At 49.3% G+C, this 14,031-nt stretch overlaps 5 protein-coding genes across 5 annotated transcripts; 2 read left to right on the forward strand and 3 right to left on the reverse strand.

The window, feature by feature from the left end:
* Nucleotides 1-809: 809 nt before the first annotated feature.
* On the forward strand, nt 810-3,557 carry F4817DRAFT_313127 (uncharacterized protein; the record flags this gene model as incomplete). Its single annotated transcript, XM_049300210.1, has 5 exons — nt 810-900; nt 968-1,778; nt 1,983-2,401; nt 2,504-2,642; nt 2,756-3,557. 5 exons carry the CDS (start codon nt 810-812, stop codon nt 3,555-3,557), a joined length of 2,262 nt encoding a protein of 753 aa, XP_049162003.1.
* Nucleotides 3,558-3,660: 103 nt separating this feature from the next.
* On the reverse strand, nt 3,661-6,962 carry F4817DRAFT_284720 (uncharacterized protein). The gene is made up of 10 exons (XM_049299583.1): nt 6,618-6,962; nt 6,406-6,560; nt 5,534-6,352; nt 4,988-5,483; nt 4,805-4,929; nt 4,654-4,747; nt 4,552-4,601; nt 4,403-4,493; nt 4,074-4,349; nt 3,661-4,021 (listed from the first exon to the last, which is right to left on the reverse strand). Exons 1-10 carry the CDS (start codon nt 6,664-6,666, stop codon nt 3,765-3,767), a joined length of 2,412 nt encoding a protein of 803 aa, XP_049162004.1. The 5' UTR covers nt 6,667-6,962; the 3' UTR covers nt 3,661-3,764.
* A 2,067-nt stretch (nt 6,963-9,029) lies between these two features.
* On the forward strand, nt 9,030-10,750 carry F4817DRAFT_284889 (glycoside hydrolase family 61 protein). Its single transcript, XM_049299586.1, has 4 exons — nt 9,030-9,864; nt 9,919-10,170; nt 10,224-10,424; nt 10,487-10,750. Exons 1-4 carry the CDS (start codon nt 9,711-9,713, stop codon nt 10,552-10,554), a joined length of 675 nt encoding a protein of 224 aa, XP_049162005.1. The 5' UTR covers nt 9,030-9,710; the 3' UTR covers nt 10,555-10,750.
* On the reverse strand, nt 10,750-12,501 carry F4817DRAFT_284874 (DUF159-domain-containing protein). The gene is made up of 3 exons (XM_049299584.1): nt 12,244-12,501; nt 11,633-12,176; nt 10,750-11,580 (listed from the first exon to the last, which is right to left on the reverse strand). Exons 1-3 carry the CDS (start codon nt 12,268-12,270, stop codon nt 10,946-10,948), a joined length of 1,206 nt encoding a protein of 401 aa, XP_049162006.1. The 5' UTR covers nt 12,271-12,501; the 3' UTR covers nt 10,750-10,945.
* F4817DRAFT_328884 (putative 60S ribosomal protein L18-B) lies at nt 12,439-13,843 on the reverse strand. The gene is made up of 4 exons (XM_049302193.1): nt 13,689-13,843; nt 13,407-13,511; nt 12,942-13,309; nt 12,439-12,886 (listed from the first exon to the last, which is right to left on the reverse strand). Exons 1-4 carry the CDS (start codon nt 13,690-13,692, stop codon nt 12,809-12,811), a joined length of 555 nt encoding a protein of 184 aa, XP_049162007.1. The 5' UTR covers nt 13,693-13,843; the 3' UTR covers nt 12,439-12,808.
* Between the last annotated feature and the right edge of the window lie 188 nt (nt 13,844-14,031).

A 14,031-nucleotide genomic window follows, 5' to 3' on the forward strand; every position in this document is an offset into this window, starting at 1 on the left:
GTCGAAGTGCCTGATTTCGGAGAGATCTGGTCATAGAAGCAAGTATCCGACAGATGACAGATCAAGAGTTGGTCTCGTCTCTTGCGGTCGAGAGACGACTTGCATCACTAAGGTACAGATGCCGCTTCCCGTATTCACAAGTAACATTCCTCATTCCTCTCCGGAGCTAGGTAGTTGTCTACCATCGTGCGATTTTTCAGAGTCTTATTTATTCAACGCAATATGCTTCGCTGCGTTCCGTAAACGTAATTCGTGTAAGTAGAGATATTAAGAAATTGGTGAAAAAGGCAAGATAACGTATAATATCTAAGTTAGGTTAGGTACTCAAAAGAACCATTAATTCACGTGCTATTTATGCCCATTCCTATCTTAGAACTACGCCTATACACTAGTCCTCCCTAGAGCCACTCGGCTCAACTCAAATTACTTAGCAATCATTCCATACATACTAACATATGAATGACTCGCTGACAAATTCGTCCGTAGATTCGGCCGAATCCTCTTGGCATCAAGTTCAGGGCCAAATAGACATCTCTTCGTAGCCAGCAAAATGAAGAATACCTGTCTTCCAAGAACTAATCTAGTATTTTCTCTATAGTATGCTACTCTATGTGTGTGTGTAAAACAACTTTTCTCTTTACTTTATTGCAGTTCTTGTAGAGTTGTCACGGAGCTTCCCGCGCATAGATACCTTAGGAGGTACCTAAGTAGGGTGTGCTATACCCACGACTCGAACTCACGAGGAACAGAAAAGACCTACAAAACGTGGCCAATCTTAGGCCTTCACCTACTCGCAAAGTCAAATACAAATGTCTCACCCCGCGACGCGAAGTTCGAGTGGGGGCGACTCCAGTGCGAAAAGAAGAAAGATTCGGAAGGGGACGCGGAGTTGTTGGGAATGTAAGTCTCTCTCCAGCTAGGTGCACAAGGGTACTAAATAGATGCTAAACATACTCCCATCGGAAAGGTAGAAGGAGGAAGACTCGTTGCCAATATGCGTCGGCTACAGCTGCTATCTGCACTGGCTGTGAGGTCCGGGGGACGGCCTGCTTAAGCCAGGAGTTTCCAGACGAGCAGCCCCCAGCTTCAGATAAGGGGCTATCGCAGCGACTGAGTAGGGTAGAGGGTCTGTTAGAGAGACTCGTGGAGCATACTGCGTCTCATTCTTATACTCCTAGCCAAGCGGGCGAGCCCTTTACTTCCTCCGTCTCGGCCGAAGACGAACTAGATTCGTCACCCAATATGCTCCGTCCGTCTGCGGCCGAGCATCCCCCCGTCATGGGTATCTTCGACGCTCTGCGAGGAGACAGCGGGTCTAGCGCTCTAATACAGACGTCTTTCGTGCCGACCCCAGCATCAACGCAGGCCGAGCTGGTGCCCACCCTCCCTGCCAAATATGCCCAGATATCGAAGACCCTCCATGCGACGTTCCCATGCCAGCACGACATCGATGCTATACTGGCGGTGGGCCCCGGTGCGGCATTCGTCGTAGCATACTTCAACGGCTATCAGGGCCTATATGAGTCTCCATCTACCGTCTCGGAAGTCCCGCCTGTGTCGAGCCACCCTGCCTTGCTGGCGAAGCGCTTGATGCAGCTTATCCTCTGCATACAGAGGATATCTACCAAGAACTTCCCGAAAAATCTCATCTCGAGAGAACCGATCCGAGCTCAGGTAGGCAGATATGTCAATGTAGTTTCGGACCTTGTTGCTTCTAATGATGACCTTGTCGGCTCTGCTGAAGGTCTCGAGATTCTCGCTCTAATTTCGTTATATCAGTAAGTTCCCTACATATGCCATGTTTTCTCTCTCTCCCTGTGGGTTATCTAGTGCGTCAAAACCTCGTCGACCAAGTCTAGTTGTAAGCTCTCCCCCTTCTTCCTGGGAGCACTTATTAATCTTTCAGCAGCTTCCCCGGCATGTCTTGTTATACTATAGAATGGGAATAAGCACCTTATTATTAACAATGCTAATCTTCTTAGTGCCAACGTGGGCAATTTGCGTAAGTCCTGGCTAGCCCTCCGGCGCGCCATCGCCGTCGCCCAGCTCATGGGTGTGGCTAGATGGCCGGACGATAAGCCACTGAAGTCGGTCGACCCGCGATCGGACCCGGCAACTCGCTCTCGAGGCAGTGCGTTATGGCATCGCATGAACTTCTCTGATCGCTACTTGTCTCTACTCCTCGGCCTTCCCGCCGCCAGCGAAGACGATTCCTTTGCTACCCCTGGGCGAATAGACGCCGAACTTCCATCAGATAGGCTTAGCAAACTGCACTGTGTCATCAGCGGCGCTATCATTAAGCGGAATGCGAGCTATAATGGAAAAGGAGCGGCAGCTACGGATGCTAGCTTTCGCACAACACAAGCTATCGACCGCAGCCTCGAGGTTGCTGCTAATTCTAGTATGGAGTTTCTACCCCTAGTATCTCCCCCCCTTTCCCTTTTCATCATTCTTGAGACATCCTCGAGCCCTAAAGGAATAATAGCTAACTCCTCGGTACTAGTCAGCGCAGAGTGGTGGCAGCCGGTAGAACGTCCCGACACAGCCACCGCATCATCAAAAGAGCTGATAGACGCCCACACGCATGTAATGATGCAGATGAATCATTACCACCTGCTCACCCTACTTCACTTACCGTATTTGTATGTAACGCTGAGGATTCCTTTCCCTTGCTATCCTGCGTCAGGAGTTGATATTACTTCATCGGGCCGACTGGACCCCTTGCTAGAGAGGCAATCATTAACTCATTAAACAGTATCCGCGACCCTAAAGAACGCCGCTGGGACTACAGCAAGACAACATGCCTCCATGCCTCGCGCAAGGTTCTTGAAGCCTACCTCGTCTTCCGCCATCTCACCGACGCAGCCGGAGCCTGTCGGCACACAGACTACGGCGCGCTAACAGCCTCCATGACGCTACTCCTAGGCTACCTAGATCCAAAGCTGCGATCGCGCGACCCCAAAACAAGCTACCAACGCAGTTCCGACCGCAAACTAGTCCTCGCAGTTCGAGATGTCTTGCAGGAGGTAGCAGAGAGAGACGACGACAAGCTATCGCGCGAGACCTCCGACATAATCACGCGCCTGTTGCCCCTGACGGATGTCGACGTGACGGCTGACAGCTCAAGTAGCCTTGACGCTCCTGTGCGCCTTGAGATTCCGTATCTGGGAACCATTAATATCAACCCAGTCAGCAGGCGGATACAGCAAGACCGACCTCAGTTCCAGCAGGATAGTCCCGATACCACCCCAGCGCCAGTTAGCTACAGCAACAAGAAACATACAGAACGGAGTCGTCTTCGAAGCTCGACCATATCCGAAAATATATTTACGAATAATAACCCTAATAACAACCCCATAGACCCCAGTTTACAGCAACCCCCCGAAGCCTCTCCGAGCTTTTTGACCTCTCTCGGAGAAGATGCTAATTTCTCCTTCATGCAATTCGAGCCTCCAGATCCGTCAGCCCCGTATCCATTACCTGAACTTGCGGCAAATATGGATGAATGGACATTCCAAGGCTTTGACGCCAACTTCTTCGAGAGCCTGTTTTCATAATAACATTTAGGTACCCCCACTATAATTCAAGTATACCTAGCGGCTCACTTTACACACGTCAATACCATGGGCCTGCTATGGGGAATTCGCACGTATATGTATATATATAATTTTAGGACTGTCTCAGAGACGCCCCGGGAAGTAGAAACATATGTACAAGAATATTGTCCTAGCGTATATAGCCGTTAATCCTAAGATTACTTAAGTCTATGGCAGGATAATGATCTGTCCTCCGGTGTTCTGGGGCGCCTTTGTAGGGGCCTTCGGCGACAGAGCCGAGATCTTCTCGGCGGCGAATTCTGCCGCGGCCACGATCATAGCTGAAGGGTTTCCAGTCACCATACCGGGGAAGATTGATCCGTCAACGACGAAGAGGTTGTCGGTACCGTAGACCTTGGTGTTAAGGTCAACGACAGACGTGCCCTTCTCCTCGCGGCCGTCGTCCAATCCTAACTTAGCAGTGCCTATTACATATTAGCACGAATATTAGTATGAAAATAGCTTGGTAATACTGACCCATCCAGTGGTTTGAGCGCCGCTTAGCGGACGTCACCTCAATGGCGTCAACATAGGATGTTGTAGTTTGGTTTGTGGCCGGGAGTCGGAACTCGAGATCCTTCACGGTGCTCAGAGCGTTTCGCAGGTTCTCAATACCCTTAATAACAGCTGCCTTATCATTCGGGTCTCGGAGGTAGGGCGGGGTTGAGACAACCGTGCTCAGTCCGGCGTTGATTGTCATGCGACCGCGAGAAGTCTGACCTCTTCCGAGATATTGACTCATAATCATCGTGTCTGTGCAACATTAGTTATGTTTCCTTACATACTTCCATTGCGCGGAGACATACTGGTGGTGTTCGTCAGCTCGGAACCTTCAACACGAGCCGTCCATTGGAGTTGACGGACTACGCCATCCTCGCCTTCGATTTCGTCCCAGAACTAGCGGTTCAATTAGAAACACTCCGAAAATACGGCACAATTACCTAGGTACACATACCACAGGCCCGATGTTAGGAGCAGCTTGCGCCAGAATACCGGTACGGTTGGCTATAAAAGGTAAATAAATGTCCAAGGAAATATCACAGATTGTTTTGCTTACCAAGGTACTTCTGCTTGTCCGCGGGAATTGGCGTGTCCCATGCCTCGTAGAAATCGTAGAATACGACATCTGGGTGGGTGAAGTAGGTATCGGTCTATTTTTAACCGAATTAGAGAGAAGCTCATCCATTTATCCCCCGAGGTTCACTTACGTTGACATGGTCCATTAGATTATAGCCGACTGGCAAGTTAATCCAGTCTTCTTTTCCAATGAACGATTTACCATCTGAAGCCGAAGAAGCAACAACATCCAGTTGATCGGCCGGACCAATACCACCTAACAAGATTAGCACGTTGTTCTGAGTATGAATAAATACTGCACTATTATCACATACTCCTGAGAAGGAACTTAGCCGAGCCGAACGTTCCAGCCGAAACAATAACGCGTCCAGTGTTGGCGGTAACGTTGACGGTACCGTACCCGCCTCCTTCTACAGTACAGTCCAGCTCAACTCCGGTAATATGGCCGCCTGTCCTAAGAGCTCTCCTAACAGGAGTGTTCATCCAGAGCGCGAAGTTATCACGCTCGGCGGCGGTAACCAGGTAAGTAGCCATGGGACCGCCTCTCTCACCGTTAGAGAACATATATGTTGTAGCACCAAAAGTATGGTTCTTCTGAGTTGGGGCGTCATTGGGGACAGGTACATTCTTCCATCCCGCCTTCTCTAGACCGCTGGAGATGACGTCGACTCCCTGGTGCATATATAGTTCACCATCCTGAGAGGGCCTTGTGGTTCCGGGAATGCGCTTGAATGCTCGGTCTGTGGCGGTCTTAAGATCTGAGTTGTGCCATCCAGCAGGGAAGTTCTCATCCCAATCCTTCGGGTTTGCCTGAAGAGTATCAACATCTAAACTTTAAAGCCATGATCAAGGTAACTTACCCTCCACCACAAGCCGGCGTTAACAGCTGTGCCTCCACCGAGGACACATCCAGCCATTTGGTCGGTATCTAAGCAAGCGACACCATCCGAATCAACCCAAATTTGGTTGCAAAGACCCGGAACGTCGAATCGCGTGAGATCTGTCTTCTCGAGCCAGAGCGGCTTCATATTTCCGCCCCATCTTCCCGAGGATGGCGGCCCCTTCTCAATCAACAGAACACTGTAACCCTTCTCGCTTAATCGATCGGCTATGGGGATACCGCCGGCTCCGGCACCGACCACGATGTAGTCGAACGATTGACCGGCCATCTCCTTAGCACAGGCACGACTCGTCGGTGGTGGGTTGCCGGGATCACTAGGAGAGCATTCGCCAGGGACGTCCTTCGTTGCCAATGCAGCCCAGTCAGGGTACTTGGCACTTGTAAGACCCTCCAAGGGAGCACCAAACTGTCCGAAGGCTGCATGTTGCACAAATTTGATGTCAGCAGGGCACTCGGGGTTAGTAGGAACAGTCCCCGCCGAGGCTCGTCCTACGACAAGTAGTCCACTACTGGTTTCAACGTGACCGCTGGAACCCTCTTGATCCCAAGCGAAGCAGTTCTGGCATCGGTAAATAACCTCGAAGCCAGTTTCAGTCACCTTCGATGAGATCTGAGTCAGGGTTGCGTTCCCGGTATAAACTCCGGGAAGGTTGTACCCAGTTGCGAATCGGAAAGATGTGAGGACTTGGTCTTTATACGGCCAAGCGATGAGCAGCAAGGCCTGCGTCATCTGTCCCGACTCCCCATGGGAGATACCACACCAACCCGTAGAGCATTTCTAAGGGGAAGGTTAGTATGGTTCTGCCAAGGTACCTAGCTATATCTACATACCAGTATACCAATATACTCATCGGCGTCCTTACTTAAGGCATCCTCGGGTAGTGCGAGACCAACCGTCTGGTCACCCTGAGCCCATGTGCCAAACTCGATCCCCGTGTCTGGGTCGGTGTATTTGACTGGGTCTTGAGCAAGAGTAGTCCCGAAAACTGGGAGCATTTAGCATATATTCTCACATATCGAGGAGGCAGAAGACTTGGACTTACTGGTAGCGGCTGCTAGAACAGCAGTCGCAATACGTGAGAAGGACGGCATATTGAGGTCGCTGGCCAAGCATCCAAGACCTGGGGAGACGTGGCTAGTGGGCTATAGAAAAGAGGATTTGAGGCGACTAATAAATGGCATCACGTCGTGGGATCTGTGAAGCCAAGACACAAATCGCTCGCCCGGTTTTCCGGGAAAGAGTACGTGATAGGACATGATCTGCAAGACAAACATACTACAACTACTGGTAAAGTCGAAGGACCTGGCTAAAGCACCGACAGGATTACGGAGGACGGTGCCGGAGAGGGTTCGTATAGAAAAGGGTATAGCACAGATTATGCCAGCTGCCTATAATGAAGGCTCATATATTGTTTCAAAGCCGGGAAGAGGAGTGAAACGCGAGCCGACTGGTTAGAATAGACGATAGACGCTTAGGGTTGCAAGCCAGAAGCGCCTAGCAATAATCCTGGCGATATTGAATTCGCGGAGGCAAAGTGAAAAGTAAATGAAAAAAAAGATAGGCGATTTGACAAGTCATTGAGCCTGAGATTAGGATACCTGGTATACGACTTGGTATATTTGGTACCTGGTTAGAGAAGGGCATAAAAAACACTATCTCGAGTAAATAAACAAGGTACCCAATCTAGCTCGGCCAAGCAAAGTGAAATAAAGCAAGTTCAACAACTATCGAGCAGGCCAAGTCGGATGCGTAACGGGATGAGAGAAGATCGACGGCAGCTAAACAAGGCCGGGATAAGCTTCTGTCAGGGACAGATGAACATCTGAATGAACATCTGGAACGTGTAGCCGTGGTCCAATAATACGACAGGGAATTGTCATGGAATGGGTCAAGCATTAGAGTGGCGCACCAGTGAAGTTGGAGATAAAAAAGGAAGGTTATTAATTTGAGCAGATTTTTAGTTGATGGCTTAGGTGTTGGACCCCCGTCTTGGCGGCGCTACGGAGTAATTCGATGCGAAAAGGGCTGATGGTTCCCCCACATTTGGGAGGTAACTGCTCTGCTGCTCTGCTGCTCAGGCCCGTGATTCCAGCGTAGCCCCATTGATTTTAGAGGACGTTAGAGGATTATTAGGCCCGCTTAGCCCGTTAAGGTCTTCCCCCACAGAGTTCACCTTAACCCCGCTCCCCTTCTCCGCCTCCCGAATTTCGAGCTCGAACATCTTGCAAGTGCTGTAAGTACCTCCAGTGCTACCCCCAGTACTACTAGTACGTACCTACACCAAATAGGTACCTATATTCCAAGGTTCTTCACGGCTTTTCTGTCGTAAGGTTAATTGGATGTTGATTTGGATAAATATACCACGTAGACGAGATACTTTCCCGGTTTGTCATCGGCGATTTAATTATTTACTACTTGTCCTTTCTCAGCCTATAGTTATTCCGCCTCTGATTCCAAAGAACCCTTCTCATGATCTCGTAAGCATCGAACCCAGCATGTCCCATCGCTTTTCCGCCCCGAAACCTCCCAGATTCGGTCAACTCTCCCGGAACTAACTAACCTACATCAGTTTCACTCCGGTTGTAAGGGCCGATTGAGGCTACCGTCACGAGATCGCACTGCACCTGATATGTGTTGACTTTGTTGGTATGGCCCTGGCTCATTTTTGCTGTTGCATGTTTACAAACGACCAGGCCGAGAAAAGGGGCCACATGGGCTCAAGACATCCCGAGCATGCCCTCAGCGGCCTAGTCCTCCTTTTGGACAAGATGGGCTCGGCGTTCGAGCCCCGTCCCTACAAATTTCCGTTCTGGGAAACTTTCTAGAAAGAAGCGTTAGGAATACCCTCAACACCATTGGCAAAGACACTTCTTGAGTAACGTTCCAATACAATTAGTTGGTATTATCTGTATAATATTGGTGGTATTCGGCAATAGGAAGCCAAGTATACCAATATATTTTCCAAGGCCTACATAGGAATATAAATATACACCGACTTCCTCATATACATACGTGCCATTAAAACATCGCCACATCTTCTGCGGTGCCTGGATTAGTTATCATGCCTTCGATATTGCGAGAACGGAGTTTCACGATCCTTAGGTCATGATGACTGATACCACCCACGCTTTCGTCAAACACCTTGAGCATTGCGACAATTCCCAGCTGACTATGGATATATTATATCGCTCACGGGGCGGGGTCAGCAAAGAATGTGATCCATACGTTTTGCCCGTCGAGCGTATGAGAATGGTTGGAAGATGTTTGTCGTTGAAAGTGATTGGATTGAAGATATTTGGACTTATAATAGAGTCTCCTAGGGGTGTAGTCTTTGGTATTTGGAATACTAAACGCCGGGGACGATCAGTAATGAACCATCACGCAGGTGAAGTTCCTAATCATCTAGATATAGAACTAGACTATGTCCTATCTTTAGAGGTAGATTAATATTGACCTATGAAATCCTCAATGCCAACCTCAACTTCCTTTATACATTATTTATAAGATACGCCACCACTTAGAGCGCGAGCAAATAGGGGCAAAATCAAGAATTCCCCTTTCCCTTCTTCCACAGCCGTAAGTTCACACCACAGGACTTAATTCAAAATTTAAGCATCAACTGCAATCCCTGCCAGCCAGATCTCGCATCCGCTTCTCCGGGGGTCCCAATGCCGAACCGTACTGCTTTCTGTGATCACATTGTGCATATATACAACCTATTTAAGGGCGTAAATTGCTCGGCGCCGGAATAAGCCACGACGGCCAACCGTGGAAGCTCTTGCGCCGGGTTGTTTAATCTATCTTATTAACGACTTGCCCCTATGACGCCCAGCTTGCAGCCCAGACACGGGCCATCGCCCTGGCCAGGCCTCGCTGAGGTGCTTAGCCATTATCCCGTGCCGACGACTGGAGCCGCGGCCCGCTTCATATCGAGGAATCTGGGGTTGGCCCTAGACGGAGAGCGAGTGAACTGCCGAAGGGGGAGATCGTGTAGATTTTCGTTTTTAAGGACGGCCTAGGGCGCCTACGCAGCAGGCTCCGCCAGCTGCTCTGTTCTGCTCTACCTACACCCACCGGACGCTTTCAGCCTCGAGAAAAGAAAGAAAGATAGTCGGATCAGCTCTCCTAAACCACAATGAAGAACGTTGTCGCTCTTATCGCCACCGCCGCCCTGGCCGCTCAGGGTGCGTCGGCCCACTACATTTTCCAGACGCTGGCAAAGGGAACTGCCAAGGGTGTCCCGTATGAGTACGTTCGACGAAACACCAACTACAACTCTCCCGTTACCGGTTAGTAACTCCCATTCAAGTCAGTGGTAACTTTGTGCTGAGATATAACGATAGACCTGTCTTCCCCTGACCTCCGATGCAACGTCGGCGGTGCCACCGGCGCTAACACCAGCACTCTTGAGTTGAACGCCGGCGACCCGTTCACCTTCACGCTTGACACGGCCGTCTACCACCAGGGACCCATCTCCCTGTACTTATCGAAGGCCCCGGGCACTGCCGCGGAATACGATGGCAGCGGAGACTGGTTCAAGATCAACGATTGGGCACCTATCTTCAACGGTGGCCAGGCTAGCTGGACCATGAAGGGTACGGACAAGTTTAGCTCGTTGCTCAGGATAACTTGGCTAATCTTAGAACAGACACCTACTCCTACACGGTTCCTAAGTGTATCCCTAACGGAGAGTATCTCCTACGAATCCAGTCCCTCGCCATCCACAACCCCGGCTCCACTCCGCAATGGTACGTCGGTTGCGGCCAGATCAAGGTCGGCGGCGGCGGAAGCGGCTCGCCCAAGCCCACCGTCAAGATCCCCGGTGCTTTCAAAGCTAGCGACCCCGGATGTAAGTTACTGCTGCGTTTTAAATAATATATGTCTTGGTGACTGACATTATTTCGTACGTAGACACTGCCAACATCTACAACAACTTCCACTCGTACACCGTACCTGGTCCCTCCGTATTCACTTGCTAAATAGCTTTGGTTATGCCCCTTTTTGAGGCTGCAGTGGTATCGTAGGAGATTCCACGCAGATGAAGTAGGAAGCATGGATATCGTTTCGCACGATGTACCTCTTGAGATAGGTCGTAGCGAGGCACGCTCATTTTGACGTTGTTGTACGTCGTCCGGTCGATGTACCCCTTATCTAGTAATTTAAATTTAAATTATTACCCGTGTAAATTCGTACCAGGGCGCTGGCGGCTGGCGGATCGCCAAGGTAGGGCATATTTGATACATTGAGACGTATATCTCAATCCAAGTTCATGGTGACATACGCGCCATGATATCGGAGAGTAAAGCCAGTGTGTGACGCTAATACATAGACCACCACTAGCCAGTCTCGAATATACCTTAAGCTGCTTCATCAAGAACTATTCGCGAAGAATTTCGTTATCTTTTGCGTACCAGGTTGTTTCGCCTTATTCGGGCTCTTGGTTCTATTACTGGTTGCGCTAATCTTTTGTTTCGCCCCCTTTTGCGGCGACGGTGTCTTATTCGGCGCCAGGGACGACATGGTCATAGCCACTTTCTTCGGAGGCTCACTGCCAACCGACTCATCTTCAGCTTCCCTTTTGAAGCCGGTTGCAGGCCGGTTTTCTTCTTTTATTTTAGTTAAGTCTTCAGTGACGAACCCCTCTTCTTTCTTGACTTTAACCTGCGGCTGCTGTTCTGTTGCATTCTTCTTTGCGGCACCCTTGGCGAAGAAATTCGCGATATTAGACTTATTCTCCTTGCTGTCAATAGGGATGACAAAGTTAGGCGAGTTGTTACCAACTTTACCCACGTCCTTGCTAACGGGATAGACTTCTAACTCCCCCTCAAAAGGTTTCAACAGAGCCTGCAGCTCTTTCGACCACTCGGATCGCTTAGGGTCTAACCAGGTTCGGATATCTTCAGACCCATTATCTAGAATAACAGGCATGCGATCATGAAGGAAGTTGAGTTGCTTGTTTGAATCTGTAGTGATGATTGTATAGGTGTAAAGCTTCTGCTCGCTATCTAAATACCAGTTAGCACCATTTGTTCTTCCAATACGAGCTTGAATACTTACTTTCGTATTGCACCACATCCCATAATCCAGCGAAACACATAAGCTTACCGTCCTTCCGCTTAACAAAATGCGGGATCTTCTCTTTACTCCCATCCTTCTTCAGCCATTCGTAGAAGCCTTCCGCAACAACGATACATCGCTTTCGAGCTTTCATCGTGCTCCACATACCACCGCTCTGGGCGAGAGAATCATCTCGGCAGTTGATTGTCTTCATCGTGGAACCATAATCCGGATTGCGCTTGGTCCAGAAAGGGATCAACCCCCATTTCATGCTTTGCAGCTTATAGCTTATAGCCTTGGGGTTTGATGCAATATCACTATCCCCATCTTCGGCGTGCTGCTCTTTTACAGCTTCGCCAGAGGAATTGGCATGCTGTCTTCGAGGACCGGCACCCCAATCTGGTACATCGGCGCGGTAAACGACGCCATGATAGCCGGGGGCAAAATTGTAACTTTGCCTTGGTGCAGCATCACCTTCATCATCCGGCGCATCATCCACAGGCATGCCATCATGTTGAAATAGATCGCGAATCTGTGCTGGTCTCTACGTTATTGGCTGCAGTCAGTCTCTAGTGTCAAGACGAATTAAAGTGAAGAGTATATTGCCATACCAATGCTAGCGAATAGCGCCCACACATTTTATAGAACTAATATTAGCTGACACTTTAATTAAGAGAAAGAAAGATGATGAAGTGTTAGATTGGTATCAGCTTTCAATATGTGTAGTGTAAGAAATAGGTTGAAATTGGCTATGACGAAACACAGTATGAAGATATCGAACTATTAGCATCACGTTTCGAACACGCGGTCAGGTGATGCCTGTCTTTCGCAATTCCCCCTGCTTGTTAAGTATTATGTGAACAATGAGAATTTAACGCTCCGGAATCTACGCTGCTACTCGACACTTCACAACTTTGCCTACAGTAGCAATATTTTAGTTTTATTAAAATATCATGCATTCGTCAGTCACAATAATTGGCTGGAAAAAGCGTACGATCGTTATCAGAAAAGTGGCAAAGCATCTCAATTCTGTATGAATTGATTCTGTAATCCCGTATCACGCCGAGCCATGCATAAACCACTCCTGAAGTAGCGTAACCCTCTTCCAGTTGAGAACTGTATTCGTGGTATATCGGAAGAGACGCAACACAAGACCTAACCCACACCATTTTTTTCTTAGACCTTGAAACCCCTTGACCGTCTGCGACCGCGGGCCTTCTCGAACTTGCGGCCCTTGGACTCGAGGTATGGCTTCTGTAAAATTTGTGAGCATGCTAGAAATGGTTATGACTAAATCTAGTCCACCTACCTTGTGCTTGTGGGGGCCGAAGCCGAAGTGCTTAACAGCCTCACGGGCGTTCTTGGGGCCGCGGAGCAGCAGGGTGTTGCTGCCGGTAGGGGCGCGGAGAGCCAGCTGGTCGAGGGTCAATGCCTCACCACCGGCGGCAAGAATGCGGGCACGGGCGGTGGCGGTAAATCGCAGAGCGGCGATGGAAACCTTGGGGACCGTGAGGAGGCGGTTGTCGTCGGTGATGGTACCAACAACAACGACGATCTTGCCCTCATCCTCCTTAGGGATCTGGCTCTTGACGCGAGAAAGGGAGACGGGGGGTCGGTTGATGCGGGACATGAAAAGGCGGCGAAGGACGACCTTGTTGAAGTCCGAGTCCGTTCGGCCTATATGATAGAATAATATTAGTCTCGTAATTGCAGAAATTAAGATGCATTAATAGCTCGTTGCAAAAGTTACCAAGAATTGGGAGAGATAACTTACGGGCTAGGAAGCGGTACAGCTTCACCAAGAGCTTGAGGTAGACATTGTCGCTTTTGGGCGCCTTTCGGTGGGTGCTGCGCACGTGGTGGCGGTCGAGATCAATACCTATTTAGAGAAAAAAAAGCCATCGTCAGCTTTTGGGTTCAAATATGCTCTATCGGGCGCATCCCAGAGGATGATTTCCCGTTTGTTCGCAGAGAGCATGAGAGAAGGGCACAATGCAGTAGCCAATCTCTCACACTTCCACTCGCATAGAGATCTCCAAATAAATATTTAACGTACCCATCTTGACGGTGACTCTTTTGTAATTGAAAAGGGAGTCGATGGGGAAGGGAAAAGCTGTTGTGCTGTGGGTTAGTAGTGACTGAAGAAGGGAAATAATTTCGAGTGGGCCGCAGAAAAGTTCGAAATCGCAAAGACGGAGTGGATTGTGCGGGTGAGCGGTGACGAGCGGCAGTTAGGGTTGGTAGGACGTACCTAGCCAATAACTAGTATTATGTATTTAAACAGTATTATCATGGAATATGCATTTTATGAAGGTTCTTGATAAGAAATTCAAATCTTATCAGCTCAGGTTCACTCCCGTCCTTACTTGAGGTACCTAAGGAGGTATTCTTTAGATTCC

The sequence above is a fragment of the Daldinia loculata genome (genome assembly GCF_022478755.1).
Source record: "Daldinia loculata strain CBS 113971 unplaced genomic scaffold F4817scaffold_8, whole genome shotgun sequence".
In the NCBI taxonomy this organism is placed as follows: domain Eukaryota; kingdom Fungi; phylum Ascomycota; class Sordariomycetes; order Xylariales; family Hypoxylaceae; genus Daldinia; species Daldinia loculata.

What these genes read in the sequence shown, in the direction of transcription:
- F4817DRAFT_284720 (XM_049299583.1), bottom strand. Translation starts at nt 6,666, where the DNA reads ATGCCGTCCTTCTCACGTATTGCGACTGCTGTTCTAGCAGCCGCTACC. An exon ending in GGCTAAGTTCCTTCTCAGGA is followed by an intron (nt 4,930 to 4,987) that starts GTATGTGATAAT and finishes TAATCTTGTTAG; the next exon opens with GTGGTATTGGTCCGGCCGAT. An exon ending in GGACAAGCAGAAGTACCTTG is followed by an intron (nt 4,602 to 4,653) that starts GTAAGCAAAACA and finishes TACCTTTTATAG; the next exon opens with CCAACCGTACCGGTATTCTG.
- F4817DRAFT_284889 (XM_049299586.1), top strand. Translation starts at nt 9,711, where the DNA reads ATGAAGAACGTTGTCGCTCTTATCGCCACCGCCGCCCTGGCCGCTCAG. An exon ending in CTACAACTCTCCCGTTACCG is followed by an intron (nt 9,865 to 9,918) that starts GTTAGTAACTCC and finishes ATATAACGATAG; the next exon opens with ACCTGTCTTCCCCTGACCTC. An exon ending in CAAAGCTAGCGACCCCGGAT is followed by an intron (nt 10,425 to 10,486) that starts GTAAGTTACTGC and finishes TTTCGTACGTAG; the next exon opens with ACACTGCCAACATCTACAAC.
- F4817DRAFT_284874 (XM_049299584.1), bottom strand. Translation starts at nt 12,270, where the DNA reads ATGTGTGGGCGCTATTCGCTAGCATTG. An exon ending in GGCGCTATTCGCTAGCATTG is followed by an intron (nt 12,177 to 12,243) that starts GTATGGCAATAT and finishes CCAATAACGTAG; the next exon opens with AGACCAGCACAGATTCGCGA. An exon ending in GGATGTGGTGCAATACGAAA is followed by an intron (nt 11,581 to 11,632) that starts GTAAGTATTCAA and finishes ACTGGTATTTAG; the next exon opens with ATAGCGAGCAGAAGCTTTAC.
- F4817DRAFT_328884 (XM_049302193.1), bottom strand. An exon ending in GCTGTACCGCTTCCTAGCCC is followed by an intron (nt 13,310 to 13,406) that starts GTAAGTTATCTC and finishes TCTATCATATAG; the next exon opens with GCCGAACGGACTCGGACTTC. An exon ending in TCGGCCCCCACAAGCACAAG is followed by an intron (nt 12,887 to 12,941) that starts GTAGGTGGACTA and finishes CAAATTTTACAG; the next exon opens with AAGCCATACCTCGAGTCCAA.